This window comes from Melitaea cinxia, chromosome 12 (assembly GCF_905220565.1).
Source record: "Melitaea cinxia chromosome 12, ilMelCinx1.1, whole genome shotgun sequence".
In the NCBI taxonomy this organism is placed as follows: Eukaryota; Metazoa; Arthropoda; class Insecta; order Lepidoptera; family Nymphalidae; genus Melitaea; species Melitaea cinxia.
In genome coordinates, this window is record NC_059405.1 from 15,171,592 (window position 1) to 15,197,072 (window position 25,481).

The 25,481-nt window shown below is 32.2% G+C and overlaps 1 protein-coding gene across 1 annotated transcript in view; it reads right to left on the reverse strand.

Annotated features, from left to right (window-relative positions):
- The window catches only part of LOC123658159 (blood vessel epicardial substance-like), a 63,787-nt gene that overhangs the window by 29,868 nt on the left and 8,438 nt on the right, over positions 1 to 25,481 (reverse strand). Inside the window, exon 2 of the mRNA XM_045593597.1 lies at positions 7,133 to 7,290. Coding sequence (XP_045449553.1) covers positions 7,133 to 7,290 — 158 coding nt within the window. The remainder of the gene's footprint in view (positions 1 to 7,132; positions 7,291 to 25,481) is intronic.

Below are 25,481 nucleotides of genomic sequence, written 5' to 3' on the forward strand. Positions count from 1 at the left end.
GTTTCGTCTTTACGCTCGTGCGCTTGTTTTACTAAATACTAGACCACCCACGCGGGTTCATTCGCGTTAATTCTTAAAACAGCTGGCTATTTCGCTCTTGTGTAGCGTGATTTTTACAAAAGTAAATCGGTAAACAAGTGTATCTCCGCATGACAGTAAGTGCATACCGTAGCGCTAACGGGACACCAATAGCGAACCCGTTGCCGACCTTATCCCTGACCCTCCTCGGGGGCTCACGCTACCTTATTATTCACAACAGGAACCTGACACTAATTGAAAGCAGTGTTAGCTGTGATCTTCTGTAACGTTCAAATTTCGCGCAAGATATTTCTTGCTGTCCCTACGTCAATAAGTGACTTTTTAAGAGCCATTTCACAAAAATCGGTAACAATCCGCGAAATTGTAATATTTTGACGTCGTTAATCTCAGTGTTGGATGCAATAATGTAATTTATATTCTTGAAATATAATAGAGCAACCTTTGTTGTAGTCCATAGTCAGATCAGAATTTTGATTTATATTATGTGTATAAAATTATTATCCTTTTCATCAGCCTCCTCCCTGGGTAAACGGTCGCAATGTATACTTTGAAGTCCTACTTTTCAATAACCTCTACGTTGAAACCATTTTAAAAAAATATCATAATATGTGGAATATAATTTTGTTGTCCACTATCATAGATTTTTATTCCATTTGTATCTCTATTAAACGATAAAAAAAATTTAAAGTTACGAATATTTTCCAAATAAGTACAATTTTAAAAGCGATATTTCTCTTAGAAAACTAAGAAATTTTAACGAACTATCTTCATCAAAGTAAACTTACATCATTAAGGAATACAAAAAAAATAATTAAAAGATGTAATTATTTTTAATACATTTTATATTAAATAATAAAAAGATAGTATATATTGCCACGCATCAAGCCCGGTAAATCAGTCGAGCGCTAGCGCTCTTAGAGGTAAGGTCCACGCCAAATTCTGCGCAGCCGTCTCTTTCGCTCACACGCGCCAAGCGCCTGTTGTTATAGGGGATAAAACGCATTTGATACTTTCATAATAAAATATAAATAAAATAAACATATTACGAAAATGACTGTAAAATAATATAATGATAATTTCTGTAAACAAATGTATAATTTAATTTTCTTTTCTCACACTATCAATACAAATAGGCATTTCAATCTGTTTGTCTTGTTATTTGTTAATTAATATGTTTGTCGGTGTCGATGTCATTAAATGCTTTTTTATTCATATCGTAAATATTAGATTCATTCGTAAACTGACAAAACTAAATCAATTTAAAAAAATTGTTTCATAAAATTGATTTTTTTAATTTTATTTTAAATTTATTGACTGTTGTTATATAAAATACTTGAAATTTTTAACAAATTAATTATGTAAAAAACATTTTATACCATAGTTATAATTTTTATTATACATCAGAAAATGATCACGATGGTCTTTTGGTTGTCACACTATACGTACTAGCACAAAGATCGCGCGGCTCGTACGACTCGCGCGATGCGACCAAATTTACCTAAACTTGCAGAGCGTAAAATTGTGAAATGGCTCTTAAATCATACAGCTTTTCTCATTTCGTTCTTAACTTCGAACCTCGGTGAAACCAAAATGCGTCACGATAAAAAAATGAAACACATATATGAAAATAGAATACATTATTGCTCAAAAAGCGTAAGCGACGCGTTTTGCTTAGCGCTTACGACCTTTTGAGACCGTGATCACCGTCGATAGAATATTCCCAACGACATACCTTCTTACGACTTTTCAGAAGATGCACTTCTACCGTGTTTGGATTACATCACACACAACTTTTTTTTAATAATATTAGTAAGGTTAACAATAAATATAATTAAATTAAAACAGTCGTCAACCCTGATGAAAATGACCCGTTTTAAACGAGATCGATACACCGTTAATTAGTGCAACACGACAACTCGACAAACAACAATGCAAAAAATCCGCAAACAACATAAATCATGAGAAGTATCCCTTATAAGTACAACGAACCGTTTTAACGAGCCAATAAGCGCACCAGATCATCCCGTAACGGAGTCAGTGATATAATATTTTTTGTATCCATAAATCCTTTAACTAAGAGTCACGTCTTTTACACAGTTATGCTAACGAAAAGGACTGGTTGACTTGATTAGCACGGTGGTGCACTTTGCAGTGACCCTGCTTTCTACTCCGGGGTTTGTGGGTTCGATACTCGTCTCAATACTGGGTGTGATATATGTATCCCTATATAGTATAAAACACAGTCCCTTCCAGCTGTCTCTATGCTTAGATCTTTAAAACTACATAACGGATTTTGATGTGGTTTTCGGTAAATAGAGTAATTCCAGAGGAATAATACTGATAGTTTAGAGGTTTCTAATTTGATGTCGTAAATAAACACATTTTTTGCGCATATATTATGTATTTTATTTATTTTATACTAGCTGTGCCCTGCGACTTCGTTCGCATGGAATTTAACAAAAAAGTTATTTTTTCAGTTCGCAGAGTTAGAAAATAAATAAATTTCTAAAATAAAAGTAGCCTAAGTTACTCCTTATTGTATCAGCTATCTGCCAGGGAAAGTTCCGACAAAATCGGTCCAGCCGTTTCTGAGATTAGCCGGAACAAAGAGACAGAAAGACAGACAGACAAAAATTGTAAAAAAAATGTTATTTTGGTATTTGTACCGTGTATACATCCATATGCATTTAGTAAAAAGCGCTTATTTAAATATTAGAAACAGACACTCCAATTTTATTTATTTGTATATTTTATATTTAGTACCAGCATTGCACCCGTGCGAAGCCGGAGCTGGTCGCTGGTGTAGTTATATACATAGATGTATATTAATAAAAAAAAAATGATCTCTATCAGTCAGCTGCTACCTACAACACATACATTAAATTACCTACGTTATTAACAACCGACTACATGTACATGTAGATGTTTTTTTATTTACTTTGTCAACGATATCCCGTTCACTCAACTCACGTTCTCACATTTTTATTTCAATAAGCGATTTGCTTTCCTTTGTTTAAATATTAGAACTTAGAGCACGATACCGTACATACTCGTACTTAACACATTACTTTAAAATTATTCGCAATATTTACTTTTAACGGAGTAATTTTTTGAGTTTCTTACCGATTCCTGCCAGCGGAATCTAGATTCTCAAATTACATTATTTATAACTAATTAGATAAATAAATATTGTATGGTTAACCTTTTCATAATGATAATTCAAATGTGCTTTTGAAACCCAATCAAAATAAGAAACTTTTAATTTGATAAAGTATTTGAAATGGGAGAACATAGATAAAAATAGTTTTCGTTTGGTATGTCGCTAATTACATCGTTATTACATTGAGATTCAATACACGTAATAACAATAAATGTAAAACATCACCAGTTCATGTTTTAGTTAGAAACAAAAGAAAGCAATTTTACTGCTATATCGAACAAATAAAGCGGAAAAACAAAACATTATTATTATCTTAAATGGTTTGATAATGATGATGCGAGTTTCAAAGCTTAAGTTACAATCAAACTACAAATCGAAATTTAAATTAATATTATTTATATAATTTCCAGGAAGGTCCATCGGCATGAAACGTATACTAAAAGAAACAAACCAAAACAGTGTGACGTCATCGCTCTGAAAGTTAAACAGGATAATTGGAGATCGAGGAGTCGAGAATTGAGGCGTTTCAATTCAAAACTTATTTCATGTCAGATCAATGTATACTATTAATACAAGTATTTTTGCGTTTGTTCATAAATAAATAAAGACTAGACTAGACTGGAACTAATTAACCCTGCTTTTATATCCTGCTCAAAATCTGGAGCAACCCGACCGGGGAAGTATCTAGCTAAATAATACTGTTTTCAAGCAGTATTGGGTTCCTGTTGGTGAATAAGGTAACGAGAGCTCCTGGGTGGGGATTGGGGGATAGGGTCGGCAACGAGCTTGCAATGCTTCTGGTGTTGCAGGCGTCCATAAGCTACGGTAACCGCTTACCATCAGGTGAACCGTACGCTTGTTTGTCGACCTAGTGATAAATTAAAAAAAAAAACTTATTGCCACAAATGATGAGTAATAGTGACAATAAAGCGATATACTTTAAAAAGTAATGCAATCTATAAATCGTCTTGCATTCTCACGATCCGGACAGATATTAGAACAGCAATTCCAGTAAAACCGCAAAACACGCTTCGTTATAATAATTTTATCCATCAGTGGAGATAAGTATTTATTTGAATCACTGCTGTGACCAATTATGAAATTCAGCGCCACTTGACCCAAAATATATAAGAGAATTCTCAGAAATACTTACGGGTACAGATAGGTAGTGATCTGTACAAATGAAAATAATAATTTCAATGATCATCACTTGAAAATTAGCAAACATTAAAAGAGAAAGTCGTCGGAAAAAATCCGAAGTTTATACGCCAATTCTACAAGAATAAATACAAAAAAAAAAATACGTATACCTCATTAATACGATAAATTGCTCGATCAAATACTTACGTTACAAAAAAAAAATGCGAAATGACTGACAGACAACATTCATGCTGAATCATTATAGTCAAATACTCATACTTTTTCGGTAAATCGGTACATTGAACTCTTGCGACGCCATGATGTTTTGATAGTCATTAAATAAAATTAGCCCTACAAAACAAGTAAGTTTCCAAGTTAAGCTCACATGTGTTTCAAAGAAAGGGTTTATTTGCATGTGATCGACACTCACTCGCAGATGTTGTTCTCAGAAACGTGATTCAGACCTCTCTCAGCTTAACTGGCTCGAGAAGAATTCGGACAATTTATGAATGTAAGGAAACTGTTATGAGTAACCGGGGGTATTATGAGTTAATTATATTTGCAGTAATGTCAAGCCTAATTATTAAACTGTGATTCATTTGTTCTATTAGTACTTCTTAATAATTTTAATAAGTATTTCCAACGTACATAATAACAATAAAATGAAGTAAGAAACTAAAGAAGAGAAGATTACCAATATGTTCTTCGACGGTTGTTAGCTCAATATTATATTACAAGTAATGGGCTTTCTTAAAAAGCCAAGGTATGAAATCCTCCATGACAGTCACACTCATACTTGAATTAGACCTTCGAAATTGCATTCTATATTTATTTAAAATACTTTTAAATGTAACGACAATAACAGATAATATAATGAGCTAACCTGAATGACCTGAATCTGAAAAACAATTACATCTTTATATAGATGATATAACTTCAGCGACAATAGAAATAATCCTCAGCCGCATATTCACACAAAACAATAATAACGTTTTAGTATATATTCCATAAAAGTATAAACGTACAATAATGGACTACAAAACATAATTATATTCCTTTTACGGGCTAGTTATACGGGTGTAAGCGAATGTGCGAATTTATCAGCGTCATCGTAGCACGCTCCATTACTCTCTTTAGAGATAAAATGCTTTCGACGTAACGATCCTACCATTTATTATAGGTTCGAGTGTGAAAGAATTATACTACATATCAATAAAAACAAAAAAAAAAATATTTTCATTTTTAATGTCTTAAATTGATTTTACTAAACATCAGTTAATTTTTGCTAGAACTGCGGAGTTTCTTGCCGCTTCTTCGTAGTATAATCTGACATTCTGAATCAGTGGTAACTTCACATTAACTACAATTGATTCATTAAAGAGTAACAAAATTTTATATATCTTACTTAAATAAAGAAATGTTATTTAATTTGATTTTACTTATTTTGTCGATAAGTAGAAGGTAAACATCACAAATTGATTGTGACTTAAGTCTTATACGTTAAAATTTCTATTACGCTCTTTGTACACATTGTGTATGTCTAACATTGTCAGACAAGCTGTCACATCCTTGACACTCTATTATATCACTCATTTATTATGTAACACAAAACTTAAGGGGTGTAAACATTTTTTGAATATCATATATAAGGGGTGTATATATTTAAAACATTCTCACGAAGTGCTACCTCTTTTGTTAAAAACTCTTACAAAAAGTTTGCCTATCGTGTATTAAATATAAGTGTATTGTTGTCACCGGGTTGGACTCGTGCTATGGTAACGCGTACTTTACTTAATGGATTATTTGGTATTTATTTATCCTTTCCTCCTTCAATCCAATCCTTTGTTTAATACTTATCAAATTAATCATGTTTATAATCTCATTACGCATTTTACTATTATGATAGTAAAATACCTCAACTTAAAAAAAATATGTTAAATTATTTGTTTGAAATTCAAATTCAACATAAAATAAACATCCGCTAATTTTTGTCTTTATCTAATAAATTATATTCCAAATATTTCGAATGTACGATGTGTATCATACATACATTATATATAGGCGTCAATATATTATTTAGATAATCGTTCTATCATGATATTAATACGCAAATAGAACATGTATTATATTTCAAATTATTATCAGCTATTGCAGACGTATAAATTGATGTGTTTTCAATTTACATTTATATTTTCTGAATCAGATATTATGTTCTTGTAATCTGAAATCTATGTACGTTTTGTTTTATGGATAAATTAAAAAGGGGAATAAAAAAACAATTATTTGTAAATACTTTTCAAAATGATTTGGAAATTAACACTCCAAGGTGATTTACTATGACAATCCACGAATGGATTCGAACTATTCCGTATAGCGTGTTTTTTTTTTTATATACTTAATAAGCAGTTTAACTGAGGTACCTAGGGCACAGCCGGAAATATCCTGCTCAAAATCTGGAGCAGACCGACTAGGGAAGTATCTCGACTTTACAGAATATCACAGCTAAATAATGCTGCTTTCAAGCAGTGTTGTGTTTCTGTTGGCGAGTAAGGTGACCATAGCTCCTGACAGACCTACTCGTATAAAAAATAGGATATAACAACTTTAAAAATACATATAATTTCATTTAAAGTATAGTTACATCGTACAGCCTGAACGATAAAGCAAGCAGCGCGCATAAATATTGCTAGATAGCAAAAAATAATATATAAAAATAATTTTATATTATAAAATAATGTTTACAACAACATTTTAAAACAAAATCTAAGTAAGGGAATTTATAAATTTTCTTACTTTCCGGACAGTACAAGGGAGAGGCTGTCGACTTTAGTGACCTTCTCATGCGCGTACAGTTCGTGACACTTGAGATGCCTGACGTTGCGCATGCACATCAAGACGCGCCGGAACTGCCGACGGGACACCCGCAGCGGCTTGAACAGTGCTACGTACACCTGTAGACAAACAGACAATTTGTTACATGGTTTCAAATATTATATCGAACACGAAAATTTTAGACAAATTAGCACGTGTGTGTGTCTCAAATACATGGTAGTGTGTAATGTTTTTATTGATTAATGTATTTTGGTGCATAATTTAAAAAAAAATCAGCGTTCTGCACTCCTTCTATATACAAACTATAAGTGTGCGAAATTTTGTACTCGTCGGTCCGCACAATTTTCGTAAAAAGGTGTATAAAGTTTTTGCTTCACGTATATATAGATTTTGTCACAATCACAATTGTGGCAACATAATCGTGGCCAACAAGCATATTATGTACAGTCCATCTGATTATAAGGACTATAACCTATGGACACCTACAACATCAGGGCCACAGCAGACGCATTGACGGAATTTCCCGGGATCTCTGGCTACCTTACTCACCACGGGAACACAACACTGCTGGAGAGCAGTATTATTATTTAGCTATGATCTTCTGTAAAAGAAACTTAGGTATGATAGAGATGCGGAACGTTCTGGATATATTCCAAAATTATCTTTGGCAGATTTGTAAGAAAATTTGATATTCAATCATTGATAAGTACGTATTCAACGAGGCATTGCGGCAAACTGATTTTAATCAATTAATCGTACTAATTCAGCTATCCCGTACATTTTTCGTTGATGCTAAACTCTACCACAAATAAGTTAGGAAGCAAATATGCCAAGGCTGAGAGCAATGGGGCCATTCGTGACCATGACGAAACTTAAATATATCGACCACAAAATTCACGAAGCTTGAACAACTTTACTTACAAGGGGATAATGAGAAAAAATTGAACAAGAACGAAAATAGCTTCTTAGTTAGATGGTATTTTGTTTATAAATATACCTACATACTAAATCTTTCGATAAGTCTGCTTTTTTTAATGTTAAATACGCTGTTTTTTATCATCTGTTGCCTGGTAATCTTCAATCTGTGAACTAAATCGTTATATTTAATTTTTTGTTTTTCTAGAACTGATAGATTAATTTTTATATTTAGAACAAAATTAATCTAGCAAACGTTTGGTATAAAAATGCAACAACTAAACATTGTAGTTAATAAACAAAAACAACAACAAATTCAACAATTATAAGGTACAATTTACATTAATTGAATTTCATATGCAATGTAGGACACAGTTGGCATTAAATCGTAAGTATTCAAAGCTGTTCGCATGAATAGTCACAGACTCGAACAAATGTTCCTCGACCTGCTATAAGCCAATGCAAATACTGAGTCGACCAATGTTACTTCAAACATGCGCCTCGTACCATCCGTGAATCTAATTAGTAAGTCAATCAGTACCAGCAATGATCATACATACAAAGACATCGATACCTTGTAACCAGTATCTGATCGCGTTTATTTGGTATTATAGATGTTAAAACATACAAAAACATTCAACGTTCTGTGAACTGCAATTGTAGTCTTGTTTGAATGATTAATTGTACGTATTTGTACTTCTGAGGCAGACGATCTATTTTCGGTCTGCGCTTGTTAATTCGTAGGGGCGTTAAATGGAATCTTTTCCAGTGATAATCCTACTTTATACCTATATTTCAATGGTGCGTATCAATATCTACGAGTATGCATATCATCAATGAGGTAGAGCACAGCAGGAAATTTGTCCTGCTCAAAATATGGAGCAGCCCGACTGGGGCAGTATCTCGACCTTTCAGAACATCATAGCCAAATAATATTGTTTTCAAGCAGTGTTGTGTTCCTGTTGATAAGCAAGGTGACTAGAGCTCTTGGAGGAAATCGGGCATAGGGTCGGCAATGCACTTGCAATGCTTCTGGTGTTGCAATCGTCTATAACCTACGGTGATCGCTTATCACCAGGTGAGTCGTACGCTTGTTTGTCGACATTGTTATATAAAAAATGCATTTCTTATTGATATAAAAAAATTTAATTAAGTTAAAAAAAACTGTAATGTCATTGGAATGTTTTTTTGGTTTCACAGTTTAATCTTAAATCTCTATAAAGATCGAGATACGATAACCCTTCCGAACTGGTGAACGAAACCACTTAATAAAGGGCAGCAAATAGTCGGCAATTAGTGTCATAGTGATAAAGAGTACATGAGTATTTTAATCACGAACCAGACCACGGAAGGTTTCGATAAACATCGCATTTATTTTTGTTTATTATACTAGCTGTTGCTCACAGATTTGTCTATCGTTGTTTGTTATACTCCCCCGTGTACAAACTTTTAACTTACTTTTACTTTTGGACACTGGGTCTCATTTATCAATTGACTAGACTAGTTAACTTTGAAATCGTATAGAATTAGATTACTGATGAAGAAACTGGAGATGTGAAAGTGATGTTTACATTTTTATGTTACCAAATATGTCAATCTCACTGCACAGTTGCACTTATAAAATTATGAAAAACTATGAACTACTAACCTCATCTCATTTTTCTATTTCGATATAAATCAAAATACTAAAATTTCTTTCATAAAAACCTCGTCAATCTCAAACAAATTTAAACACACTATCAATGTGTCAACATGTTTCATATCTCATTATTAATCTAGACAGCAAATGATTCTATTAATATACATATACTCTGTTACATGTAAATTGATTTACATTTATATAACTCATTGCAACCGTCTTAGACCGTATCACTGTAAATCAAATCAAGGGATTAACATATCAATGTATGACTCTGTCACTAACATACTGACGAATGACACGAACATATACACATTACATATGTATTACGAATTATATATTCTGAACAAAATATTTACAAAATTTACCAAATACAGAGGTTATATATATATTAGTAAATAAATCGTTAACTTGTGTTGGTAAAATTTAATAGTATTGACTGTCACACAGGAAATGTTATATCTGGATTTATAATGTCTGAGCAATGTTTGACTGTTGACTTCTTTGCCGGAACATTTCAGCAGATTGTAGATATGGGTCAGAAATTCTCATTAACTATACAAAATAGTTAAAGATCACACACACATACTTTACCCTACATACTTTAACTTTTGACGATAATATTGATAATACTAAGCCTATTAACTAACGTTTGACCCATACAAAACCAATATTATCATACATTATATACATTTAGATTAAAGTAATTGCATTAACTGCAATCTGTGGAAATATATTTAGTAACAATATCGTTATACATTACAGGACAAACTAAACGTATATATTAATAACAAAGCCAAAAGATATTTGATGAAAACAAAATTGTATCGCAATTTAATTGACGCATCGTTGCCACGAATTAAACAACTTGACCTTTCCCGATCGAAATTCACAATAATTACTCGTCGACCTTCTTTGTAAATTGAATTTAAAATAAAAAAGATAAAAAACACAAACAACTAAAATCATTCTCTTATTGCTGCTTACGTAATACTTAAAAGAGACGGCGTCAACTGTAATTTTAAATTTAAAAACAATGGATCAATTTTTTTAAGAGTGCCCATATTGTGTATTTTAGTCTCCAAATGAAAATATGCGCGCGATGTGATGCAGCGATTTTGCGGGACGGTCTTTAATTTGTACAATAAACTGTACTAACAAATATTTTCATTTTCTTATCCTTACTACATATAATAATATCTAAATGATACTCTATTAAATATCCTGTGTGGTTACGGCATTAAAGAATATAGCCACCCCCTCTCTTCCCGTGGATGTCGTAAGAGGCGACTAAGGGATAACACAGTTCCACTACCACCTTGGAACTTAAAAAAGCGACCGATGGCGGGATAACCATTCAACTGCTGGCTTTGAAATACACAGGCCGAAGACGGACAGCAGCGTCTTCGGTGCGACAAAGCATGCCCTGCAGTCACCAACCCGCCTGCCCAGCGTGGTGACTATGGGCAAAACACATGAGTTCACGCCATTGTTGGCTCGAACGTGTGGAAGCCTATTTCCAGTAGTGGAATACGATAGGCTGATGTGATGGTGATGTGGTGACTCTATTGAACAAAGGTTTCCACCATAGCACCATACTGCGGATAACGATAGAATTTTCTTACATGATTTACAAAAAGGCATCGACAAGTACAGTATTAATTTTGGAACAAATACTCAGTAAACGAACAAAAAAATTCAAACAGCGGCAAGAAAATAAATTTTAACTCAACGAGTCACGTGTTCCCCCGGGCTATCTCATCTCAATAAACAAATGATATTAACTCGATTCGCCAAGAAAAATATTACACTTTTAAAATTCTTAACAAACGCTTTGCAGTATGATTTCCATTGTTTGTAGCACAAACCACAATACAGTCATTTCTTGTTGTTCTTATTTTAGGAAACACAAAAAACCCGTTGAGGATTCGCGAAGCGATCTATGTGAGTCGACGATTTTTTTCTAGAAACCCCCATCGCACTAAGTCTAACAAACGTTCAAATTCACAATTGGAGCGCTCAATTCCAATATTTACGTTTAGAAATATACGATATATCTTACCGTGCCCCGATTCCAATGCTACGTGCTTGGAGCGTGCACCGAGGTATCCGCAAATATTAATACCAGGAATGGCTCTGTTTTGCTCGGTTCCACAAAAACATGAATTTTTTATCTGTCACAATCAAAAATATGGTCCTACTTTACTGTACTTGTTTTCTAATCTTTCAGATTTCAGAGAATAAACAATATATGTACTTATATATATCTTGACTGTTAATATCATAGAAAAGAAATTATAGTTAATTTGTAAGCTGAACAAAATAAAAACAAAGAATTTTACGTCCGATATTAGCTACAAGGCCGTACTTTATCCACAAATGCCACAAAAAATCCGGGCAAGGTATTATAAGCTTGTTGGAACGGAGAAGGGATCACAACAGAATGCCCACTAAAAATCAAATCCACCTGTCGTGTAATAAACAAGGTTCATACAGGACTATTTTTCCGAGAGAGTGCCCTTACGCACCGCAAACATTTAATAGTAAAAATAAACGCGTGTAAAGCCACTGTGCTAGCTGCATGTACTTTATATAAATATTATAAACCAACCCATTCGTTTGTGTACAATCAATTTTATGCGCGTAAATAGCCTATTACATGACTATTATTTATTACGATACGACTCACGGATGAAAAACAATACTCATAAAAGAAAACATAAAGAGAATTCTCGAGGGTCGTCAATATATATCATATTTCAAATGACAAACAAACAAGCCTTACATTAATTCACAAGTGTTTTACTTTAAAATTAGAAGAATAAAAACAGGGACATAATCTTTTCAATTTTCGAACTTATTTCTAGACACTAGAGCCCTGGTCCTATTCAAAACTATATGGACACCAAAACAATTTACATCTTTTTAAAAAAGAAACATTCAAAATTAAGAGATCATCTAGGTATAACTCAAACGGCCGAAGTTACGTTTTCTGCCCAAAGGATCGACAAAGACAAGGGACCCTTTATTAGAACGTGACAATAGGTCAGTTCAGTCAGTAAAGGCCAGGTAGGAAACGTGCACAAAAATATGAATTCCCAAAAGATTTCCGGTGCCTTTTGTTACGAGCTCGCGTCGAATTTTACATTTAATACAATTCGTGTTATATTTTAGAAGGATTAAATTACTCGGCCAGGAGTAATCCATTCTAAATCGACAGCGAATTTCGTGTCGATCCCATGTATTTTCTGGAGCCGACAAATGAAATCCTCAATTGTTAAGCCATTGATCTACCACTCACTTTTGGTATTATCATTTAAAAATATATAGGTACCCATATTTTTATTTTATTTTTTGTGAATATATTGATTTTTTTTAAAATTGTTTTTAAATGAACTTTGCCCTGATAGTAACGAACACAATAAATTAAAAAATTATTTAATTTGGTGCAGTTTTTAATTTATTTTTAATTAATGTAAATAATTTATAATCAGTAAGATAGTTATATATAGATAAGAATATTAATTTATAAGATATAAGAAAATATGCTATTATATCTTCTACTTCTTAAATTATAAGATATTTTAAATGCTACAAAACTTGACGATTGAATAAAATAAGGTAGAGAGATTGTATTACAGTATAAACAAAATATCAAGACAAATAATTAAATAAGGATAATGAAAGGGTTGATATTGACTTTGTCATTTTAACGAACAACCAATAAGCGTGAATTCAGAAAAACACGCTTCATTGGAAATTGTTGAGCAAATTATTTAGTAGAAAATATTTTAGAATATTAATTTCAGCTTACTTTTATAAAAAATTGTAATGTGGAATATTGAGTACAAAATTCTCAGATGTTTCGTGACAATGGAATTTAGAAAATCAACGATTTTTCAAGAGATACAGTTTTGCCAAAGAAAAATAATTTTGATTTCTGTATTTTGGTGTGTTATATGGGTATTTACTTATAGTTGTAGACCGTAACAAGACTAATAATGAGTATTGAAGACATTTTACACTGATGCTAATCTTATCAGAACAGTTCACGAAATATTGCAGTCTACAACAGATACTGAAGCTAACAAAAATAATTCGTTACCCAAAAACACTAAATTGAAATTGAACGAAAAGTCGAAAAGCATCAATGAGATCGAGTTCGCGGGCTATTCACTGATACATATTAACAATTAGATTCACGAACAAATAATCTTTAGATAAAACTATAATTATAGATATAATATTCATTTAAATCGTCCCATCTGACATCGATCCACCTCACTCAACTACGCCTACACATATTTGTATAGTTCCTCTGATTTTGCTCGTAAATTATACCCACGAGATATTTAATTCGTCAGTAAATACACAAAACGACAGGTTGTTTAATTATTTTATTCATGCCGATGATGAAGTTATAATTGTATATTCTGACTATTCCCCTATCCCCTTGTATCTTCTACATTTTCATATTTAAGACACAGTTTAAAATGAAATATATATTTTACTGAAATGACACGAGAAATAAATGGCAACCAAAATAATATTCTAGACTTTATGCTTAAATATTTTACTTTCTTATTTTTTGGTCTATAGTTTTCTTATATATATATATATATATATATATATATATATATATATATATATATATATATATCTTGGAAAACGTACAATGTGCCTTAACACTAATACCAAAAAATTAAATCAATTATCAAGAATTGAAGACAAAAAAATCCCATAAATTAATAAATTTTTGATATGATATTCAAAAAAAAAAAATGTTTAATAATCCCATAATTTCATTTTTTTACAGTACCTAGTTATAGATAACATTTTAGAAAAACGCAACACCGACAAATAATTAGTTTCAAGAAAGAAAACTAAAAAACATGCTTTTATAAATAAACCAAACTAAAAAGTAGAAAATACTAATTTTAAATGAAATTTGAACGTTTAAAGTGGGCCAAAATTAAGTCAAAGATGTCGGTTACAAACATACAGGTAAAGCTAATAAAATACGTACAAAACGACGAAAAGTCACATTTAAAAATAAAAAATTTGTTCCTCACTCCTCAGTACTCGTTTATAAACATCGAACAAACATAGTTATAGTTAGAAATCTTTCTTCCAAATGAAGCTAAGGCACAACGCCCAAGTTCAATAATATGTTTGTTCTCGTACGAAGTCAGGCGGTTAACAAGTTGAACATATCATTATATACATATGATCTCATATCATAATTGTGATGAATGAGAAAGTCGTAATCCCGTTATCAATTGAATGAAACCCGTTTTTTTTTGTCTTGAGATCGTTTCGTGCTCACACCGAGCTGTATCAACACAATGGTGCATTATTAATTCATAAGTACAAACACCCATGATCAGCAATTATGACAACAATCATGCGATTGTGCCGCAAGAAGCGCAGTATTCAAAAGCGCAATCATTTTTAAATATAACGTCATAACAATTAAAAATTGGAATCATTGTTTTGAATTTATAAGACTTAAAAGGGGAAGACTCTCAAATCGACTTTATTTCGTTATTTTGTAACTTTTTCCTGGTTTTACCGATTTTGAATATTATTTTTTAAATCGAAACCCATTTAAACTTGATCGAGAAAAACTCTGACGAGTAATTTTTTAGTTATCCTTGATACGTTAGATTTACTGGTCGATGTAAATTGAAGTTGGTTTTTTTCATTTGTGAGTAATCACGTTTAATCACGAGCAATTATGTTTTGCTTTTCATCAGTCCAAAACTTTGATGATTCATCTAACTCCAAATTTTTCTCTGGTAACCGACATATAATAATTTTGAATCTTCCTCTGTCAATCGATTGAATCAAGTTGTCCTTATTTCTGCAACGTAACACGACACCTCCGCTATTGAGTGACAACCATTTTGTGGTGGCTGATCTTAAGACGTAATCCTTTAAGTATACAATCTGTAGGTATATTACTTTCAGTCATGAGATGTCTTGTGGTCAACTTGTTGTGGAGTTTTGTTTATAGGAATTTTTTCTGCTATTATAAAATAAAACTTAAAAGAAAATTGAATTAAAGACGCAAGTATAAAATTAAAACGAGCAATAACATGTCTTTAAAAACTTTCTATTTTTATTTTTAAAGAATTTATAATTTTTCATATGACACTTAAGCCAGAAGATATTACAAAAAAAGTTCAAAGATGACAAACGCTCTACTGCAGACTTCCTCTATTATGAAAAAGGATTGAAACCATTTCTCTTCCCACCATTCAGAGTAGATTAAAGTGTCTTTTTAAAAGCCGTCTTTTTTCAAAGTACTTATTTGGTCAGGACCTTACTTATTACAGATCCAATATTCATATAGCAAAAAAAAAACCTGTTAATATAGGTATTTGTATGTGTACAAATATCTATTTCCGGTCTAGTTTACTTTACTTACGGGTTACGAAGATCACAGAAAGCTGTCAATCCCGGTTGTTGTAATAGACACCGGATAGCAATAGTTACTCATTGTACGAAATTTATACACCTACCCGCAATGAAAAAGCGTTGTGCATTAAGCTTCAATCTTTCTCGTACACAAGCCAGAAAAGGAGGGAAGCCAGATGATGCAAGCTGAATAAATTAATAAAAAAAGCTCAAGATACTGTTGGTATTATATAAAAAATACCGACAGAGTCGATCTAACGACTTTCTGGGCTATGACATGAGTATATAATTATAGAATGGTCCTTGTTTTACTACTTAATGTAGATGAATTCAATACCACGGTTCCCCTCAACTCATTATCGACGTAAATAACACGAGCATGAATCATCAACGCGTAATATTTCAGACTCCAGCCATGTTGTAAATAATTCACCTTTTTGCTTGTTATAATTTTAATACGTCAATATGAGTAACGATCAGGGAGGTGAAAGAAACCAGAGGCTTAGTGCTTTTATTGTAGCCACCTATCTTCGTTGCATAGAATGTTCTACCAATGTCTATTTTTTTTCGTCTTTATTTTTGATACAATGTGTTAATGTTCCAAATAGCGACCAACAATTCGTAATTTTTAAACCGTGTCCCAAGCACACCATGTAATATAGCGTTCTTGGACTATTTTTAACCGACTTCAAAAAAGGAGGAGGTTACTCCATTCGACCGTATATATATTTTTTTATATACCTTCGGGGATAACTTCGTCGTTTATGAACTGATTTTGATGATTCTTTTTTTTTTTTTTGTTGGAAAGGAGATATCCCTGGTATGGTATCATGATAAATAAACTAGGATCTGATGATGGGATCCTAGATAAATTGAGGGAAACCCGAAAATCCGCAGAACTTTTTACTGGATTTTTATTTGATTTTGATAATTTTTAATTTAATCGAAAGCCGGTGTTTATCATGTGGTCACATTTAAATTCACACTTAATTTCATCGAGATCTGATTACAACTTTTGAAGTAATCTTTAAAAATGCGTATTTACTTGATTAATTTTTCTTCTACCTACGTTGTATTACTTATCGATATAATTGGAGTCGTTTCTTTTTCGTTTGCCCGCAAACACAATTATTATATTACATGCATATTGTAAAGTATACATGATTTTTTACAAAAAGAAAAAAAGGCTGCAAAAATGTATCGATCAAATACTATTCAGTTTGTCACGTGTATGTTCCATATGTTCCAGCCTACATTTTCAAACACGATGTACCTAGCTATTCGGACAGTAATAACAGATATATGAAGGCTTTTTAAAATTCCTATTGTACCGACCAATGTGACATAGATGGTCGACTAAAACAAAGGATAAGTTCTTGTCATCGTACAAGACGACGCAGATATTTTACAAGCCATCAGGAAGTGATACTTTGTTTTCTTTAAGTCCATAGTTGTATAGAATGTAAACTAAGATACAAGTAATATCACATAAAAGTTCGTCTAAAAATATTCTAGACTAGAATATTTCCAGAATGTTTTTAATCTCTTATGCATCCTTGTGAAGTGAGTGCAGGATACATATCGCTTAACGGTCCTTTCTACGTCATATGAAGGTATTTCAAAAAATAAAAATAATATAAAGCAATAGAAATGATTTGTTAAAGCAAAAATCATCAAAAATCAGTTAACAATACCGAGCTTATCATTAAATGAAAATCATACAAACTTATTGTGTTGTGATGTGGGGTAAATTGGTCAATCGATTAGTGTACAAAATATTTGATACTAGCGACTCGCCCCGTCTTCAAACGGTTGCAAAAACTATCAGTGTTCCTCTACTATATTATGCATTTATTATACATATAAACCATTCTCTGGAATCACTCTATTAACTAAAGAAAACTATATCCAAATCCGTTGCGTAGTTTTAAAGATCTAAGCATACAGACAGCAGCGACTTTGTTTTATGCTATGTATTGATTATTTATAAAATAATGTAATTCTAACTACATGCATTTTACTTCAATTTAAATAAATTTGCCATCTACAAAGTAAATCAATATACAATGAAATTTATTGTTTTTAGAACACAGTCTGTACATCCAGATGACTGAGATTAGAAATTCCCATATCACCATTTAATCGGACAAACTCAGTTAGTAGGTTACTTTGATCTTCAAACGATTGGTATGTTATTGGTAACGCTTAACGTGTCTAGATTCTAGAACATAGACATGTTTATTTAATATTATTACTTTGAAATATGATTTAGTAGGCATGTACGTTTCATACACTTGTAGGATTCACGCTGACCACTACTGTCAGTTGACGTAAAAAAAAACATTGACAAGACATTTTGGTGAATTTATAAAAATCAGAATTAATTAAATTAAATAGTAATTCGTCAACATCGAGTTTCAACTGTCTCCACTACACCAAGAACCGCTATAGGCACATAGCCGAAAAGTGCTAAAATGTGCATTTATCCAATGTGATAGAAACCTGAAAGTTCATATAGAATTATCACAACTTCATTAATTAGAACATTTTTTTTTTTTTTGCTTTTCTTTCAGATACTGCATATGATAGGACCTAAGTTAGCAGAGCACAAATTATGATGCTCAAAATCTGGAGCAGCCCGACTTGGGTAGTACGACAACATTAGAGAAGATGATATTATCATCAAGCTATGTTCAGTTCCCATGGTAAGAAAGCTACTATAGTGGTATGAATATATTAATAAAGGCGCAAAATGATTTCGACAATTTGGAACACTAAACTTTTTTTGATCTTGAACCAATTTTCCGCCTCATCGCCTTATTTATGACAAAAAATGTAATCTACCCGAAGCCTTCAAGTACAATCAAAAAATCTTCAAAAATTATACTAAGAAGTATGAAATACGACGTTATCGTTGAATGCGAAAATATTTTCAAGGCATTATTTAATCATATCGTTCCAATATTCACTGCTCAGCAATCTTACAGATGACGCAGTCCGCAGACTCGACGAACCGACGGCGTGATTTAATTAAAACACATAGTAGGATGGCTGTATCAAGTATTACATATAAATGTCTCATGTTTCAATAAATTAAGTAACGTTACATACGCGCCAGTAACATGTGTTGAAAATTTGATGACAGGCGTTTAAGATTTCCAAGTCATATTCGTAAATGAATTCCATTAGTAACTTTTTCTACTAGAGTGTAAATAATAGATGTTTCGAGAGACTTTAATTGCTTGTAACGATTTACAACCTTTATTTGTAGAAATATTACCTTTGTCCTATAAGCATTGTTGTGAATATTTTAAAACAAGAGAAACATACGTAAAACTTTTTTAGGTAGTTTTGTAGGAAATACTCGTATGTATTTGCTCCATTCTCTATGCTTAAATGTTAATGTATTTTTTATTATTTATTACAGCCTATACAGTCCACTGCTGGACATAGGCCTCCACAAGTTTACGCCAAAAATAACGTGAACTCATGTGTTTTGCCCATAGTCACCACGCTGGGCAGGCGGGTTGGTGACCGCAGTACTGGCTTTGTTGCACCGAAGACACTGCTGCCCGTCTTCGGCCTGTGTATTTCAAAGCCAGTAGTTGGATTGTTATCCCGCCATCGGTCGGCTTCTTAAGTTCCAAGGTGGTTGTGGAACCTTGTTATCCCTTAGTCGCCTCTTACGACACCCACGGGAAGAGAGGGGGTGGCTAAATTCTTTAGTGCCGTAGCCACACAGCAATGTATTTTTATTAGACACCAAATAAATACCTATGACAAAAAATTATTCGCTTCAGCCAGTAATATCCCACTACTGGGCATAGGCCTCTTTCCCCGTGCAGGAGAAGGGTCAGAGCTTAATCCATCACGCTGCTCCAATGCGGGTTGGCGGATATATTCCCTACTATGAGTAACGATCGCTATCAGGTGTGCATGATAACAACCGGGACCGACGGCTTAACGTGCTCGGTGAGGCACGGTAGGGAGACCCACAAGGACTGCACAAACACCCAGACCACGGCAAACACCACCTGTATGGCCAATACAAATGTTTGTATGTGCGGGGTCGAACCCGCAACCGCCAGCGCAACAGGCACAATCCATGGCTGTGACCGTTAAAAATTATAACCTACTAAAATTTGATATACGAGTATATTCATAAAATTAAAATATGCTATTCATTCGTAAACACTTCGCATCCAAGCGATTGGATTGATTAATCAAGTTTTGTTTTTTAACGTTCGTAATATCTTAGACAAAGTAAAACAATAAAAGTCGACCATATACAATCAAACAGTCCTAAATAACTTTTCTATTTAAATATAATAAATTCCTTTACGTCATCTAGTTCAGTTTTGACCCAAATTCGTGCAGGTAACAAAACAGAAGCGCAGAAAATCAACCGCAACCAAATAACACAGGTTAAGTGGATCCGACCGCTTGCAATATTGGGGCATAGCGTTTGTGTGCAACACCTTGCATAGATCAATACCTGCCACAAACATCCATTGCGTGCAGACTTTATTATGAATTTTATATATTTTACTGTTTTCTTTTCGGTAAGAACTCGTAGCGCATGTCTGGATTTATTGTGTTTTTTTTCTTTTTATTACTCATCGTCATCTGTTATGATAGCGACGCGATCTGTGTGAGTATTCTTTTTATTTTATTACACATGTGTATACTACATGACAATGTGTTTTATTTAACTGTGAAGTTTTTATATAACAATATTTTACACAACGAGCACATATAATTTTTTGCAAATCTTCGCGTTTCAATTGCATCTTTAGCAATATAGTGCAAATCGCGTATTATATAATTTAGACGTTTAATTTAGTTTCAAACCTATTGAATAATACTGCGATTTTTTTGAAGTAAAGCTTCATTGGTTCTTTATTTTGGTGAATGCGTGACGAGAGCGTTACGAAAAGTGTGATCGGGCGAGACAAACGGAAGTTGAGAGGGAGATATCAGTTAGTGAAGATAGAAAGAGAGAGTTACATTTTTTAAGAAGTTTTACTGCAGTCGTGTGGTCTAAAGCACACTCGTTTTATAGCCTAAAAATTGCACAGAAATATACCTAAGTCTTTATTATAATATCGACCAAAGCGAAACAAACATAAATAATACTTCAAATTAAACATACAAAACAAAAACTAAAATATACCACAAGAACTTCAACTGTATCAAGTCAAACTTCCAACAAAAATTATGTCACAAACAGGTAATAATAACGAGAACACAAATTCAAAAAACCTTGAAATCAGCTCAAAAGTTCTGCAGCCGCAGTGGACAAACTTTGCTCCAAGCGTAAATCGGAGCACATCGAGTCAACCGCTGAAGGGAAAATGTTAAATTTAGTTGTTGAAATCTGACATAATAAGTCTTCGTCACTGGCTAAAATTTTACAAATAATTAAAATTTTATACATTTCAGCAAATAAGTATTGTACTGTTATTAGGTGTTTCCAAACCAGGACTTTCTGGTAAATAGATAACTACTTATTTCATAGTTGTCTGCTGTGACTTGTCGACTTTTCTGGTGTAAGATTGCAAATCCATTAACAATAATAGGCTGTCACTAGGTTATTTCGGAACTTTTGCATAACAATTTTTTTTCTGATTTGATTCTTTTTCTCTACATCTTTCCATTGTGCCGCAAAGAGTATGTAAACTGCCTCTACTCCTGTTGTTTTCATTAACATCAGATGTACACGGTTATCGTCTTGGTACAGAAAATATATGGTACACGGGGTACACGTAATGGAGCAACATGAAATATTATATTTATGTTTTTCTTAAAAGGGACCTAGTGTTTCTAAAATTTATTAAAATTAATAATGAATCTACATAAATCATTTACTTAAATGTATTGCTTATTAAAAAGTATCTATAATACCAATAAATAAAATGTCCATTACAAAATGCGAAATTACATCACACGCACGCCTCACTTACGTCAGAGGGGTCACTCACCCCGCCCCACTAACCTACACTGAAATCAAATGTAAAAAGACTCCTTATAATTCTCTCCAGAGATCTTCACTTGAACACTAACTACCAACTACTTGAGACCTAGGTGCAAAAAAGTAATATAAATTTCTATAAACTCTAAAATTTGCAGATTTTTTTTAATACAATGTATTTATTATTATTAGTTAAAAATCAATAGTGAAATTGTAAGTTTATTTGTTAATTTATTTAATTGGCTTACCAACTAAATACATCTCAGATTATTTTTACAGTTTAAAAATATTAAAGATAGCATTTAATTCAATAACATGTATTTAATTTGTTGGTATTCACGACATTAAAAAGGATATTTAAACTTAATTAACAGAATATTTTAGATTTTAATAAATACTAATTTAATATAATTTTTTGTTAATAAATAATTAATTTAATAATAATAAATTTTAAGTTTATCAATGTATATATAACTTAATAAGTATATGGGTTATAAAGCCGTAAAAAGCCAATAATAAATGTCTTTTATGTATTTTTAATACTTAGAGATATATAGTAACTTCCGAAATAAGGAGGAGGTACTCAATTCGATTGATTTTTTAAGAACTTTTGACTGGTGCCTGGTGTAAAAGGTGGTGCCTGTCACGTGGTCCCATTTAAATTTAATTAAGATCAGACAAGATCTTTTCGAGTTATATCTCATAATGCGTATGCACTATTTTTTTTGTCTATCTACGCTGTATTATACTACGTAACTTTCCACTAGATGTACCGATTTTGATGATTCTTATTTTAATCGAAAGCTAGTACTTATTTTGTAGTTACACTTGAATTTGATCGAGATTTGATGACTACATTTTGAGTAATCTTTGATAACGCGTATTATCTAACTTGTAGGTATTATGTGTCGATATAATTGAAGTAGGTTTGTTTTTCGTTTGCGAGCTAACACAATTATAAGTTTTATATTAACATATAAGCGTTATAATCAATGTAATTTTGTAACTATTATAAAGATAGTGTTGACACTATAAGCAGTAAAAAGTTGTTTAAATATTAAGACAAAATACAAATAATTTTAAAACAGCAACAAAATTTTATTCAAATTGTCATTAAAATAGAAGAACAACTGCTTATTTTCTTCAACGCGTAACAAGAATCTGAATCGTCACAAATCAACATAAACATAACAAAATTTACAAAGAAAACGTAATTAGATACGTTATGCCTTCAATCTTCGTTTCTACAAATTAGTTTATTTGATACTGGAATCTCTGTAAACATGAAACGAGCAGAAATAATTCGACGCAAAAGAATTTCGAGGAAAAGTCATAGAAATATGATATTATTTATATATTATATAAGCAGTTATTTATATACAATAAAATGCGATATAATATAAGGAAGTACAAATTTCTTGTTGAGCTGTTATACTTCACCTTTTGCTAAATTGGACAGGTAGGTAATTATTATTTTATGCTCATGACAAGGAAGACAAACATACAAACTCATCTTTTTTAACAATACTTATCATAGACTACCTTGTACTCGCAATTTCGTTGGCAATTGATAAAGGAACGACAGCCTATGACGAGATACGAGAATTTATAGGATAATGATTGTGTTTGCTCGCAAATGAAAAAAAAACCGACTTCAATTACGTCGACAAGTAATTCAACGTAGGCAGACGAAAAAATTGTCCAGTAAATATGCATTATCAAAGATTACTCAAGAAGTTGTAATCAGATCTCGATGAAATATAAATTTGACCGCCGGATAACATGAGCTTTGGATTGAATTAAAAATCATCAAAATCGGTACACCCATTAAAAAGTTATGCGCTATAATACAACGTAGGTCGACGAAAAAATAGTCAAGTAAAAACGCATTATTAGATATAACTCGAAAAGTAGTAGTTAGATTTCAAATCAAATTAAAAAGAACAAAATGACACGCACCATTTTTCGATTAAATTTTTTTTTTCGAAATCTGGGCGGACACCCAGTCACAAGTTCTGAGGTAAAATACATAAAAAAATACAATCGAATTGAGAACCTCCTCCTTTTTTGGAAGTCGGTTAAAAAGTACTCGATATCCTAACACGTAGGTAGTATGAACTCAACTCGTGCCTTATTTCGTTTAAATTCATAAAGAAGGTTATCATACTGACTGACAGACAAATGAAAAAAAAAAAAATTTTGTCAGCTTCGATTGTAGAGTAGGTCCCTTTACGGATGTATTTTCTGATTGTAATTTTGAAAATATATTTATAAGTAAAAGTTCTAATAGCAATCATAAAAGATTAAATATAAATAATATAAATAATAAACATAAAAAATCCTTATCACCGCTTCAGTTTCTCTTCATAACAATAAGTAAATAAATACAAACAATAAAGATAAAATTTTATATTTCTTCTTAGTTAAATCATTAAAAAGTCTAATCATCAAAACATTTCTGGTTTTATAAATGAACAAAATCTAATACACACAAAAGTATCTCGATAATTTAAAGACAGAATATTCGAATGTTTGAAACATTACTAATACATCACCAACTAAAGTAATAGACACACGTTAAAAAAGATACGAGTAATTCACTTTGAGTAACTTGCGACGTGACAGGAATGATCCCCGGCCGGAAACCGTGCGGGAGTTAGGACCCAACACCGAACATAAACAATGACAATATATGGATGGTAAGACTCGAAATATGAGTAAAAATGGCCTAAATTAAAACCAGGTATACTCAGAGAGACAATTAAACGTCCTAACTTTTCTACTTTATTTAAGACTAGCTGTACGCGCGACTTCGTCCGCGTGGAATTTAACAAAAAGTTAGTGTTCAGTTCGCAGAGCTATATAATAAACAAAATTCTAAAAAAAAGTAGCCTACGTTACTCCTTATTACATCAGCTATCTGCCAGTGGATGTCCCGTCAAAAATCGGTCCAGCTGTTTTAGAGATTAGCCGGAACAAACAGACAGACAGACCGATATAAAATTTAAAAAATGTTATTTTCGCATATGTACAGTGTATACATCCATATGCATTTAGTAAAAAGCGGTTATATATAATATTACAAACAGACACTCTAATTTTATTTATTTGTATAGATTACATACATACACGCACATGAAAGACCTATAATTATTATTATATTTTTAATTTGAAGTTCATCAAGTGGTACTATAATTGGTTTACGAATACGAAAAGTTTTTGTTCTTTATTTTGCTCATAAACTTGATTATTTTATCTTTTGAGTTGAAATAAAATTAGGTTACCGCGGACGGTAGGCAGACTTGACGGTAGAAATAAATGTAATAAATTTAATTTACTAATTGTGTCGTAAAAGGTTAACAGAC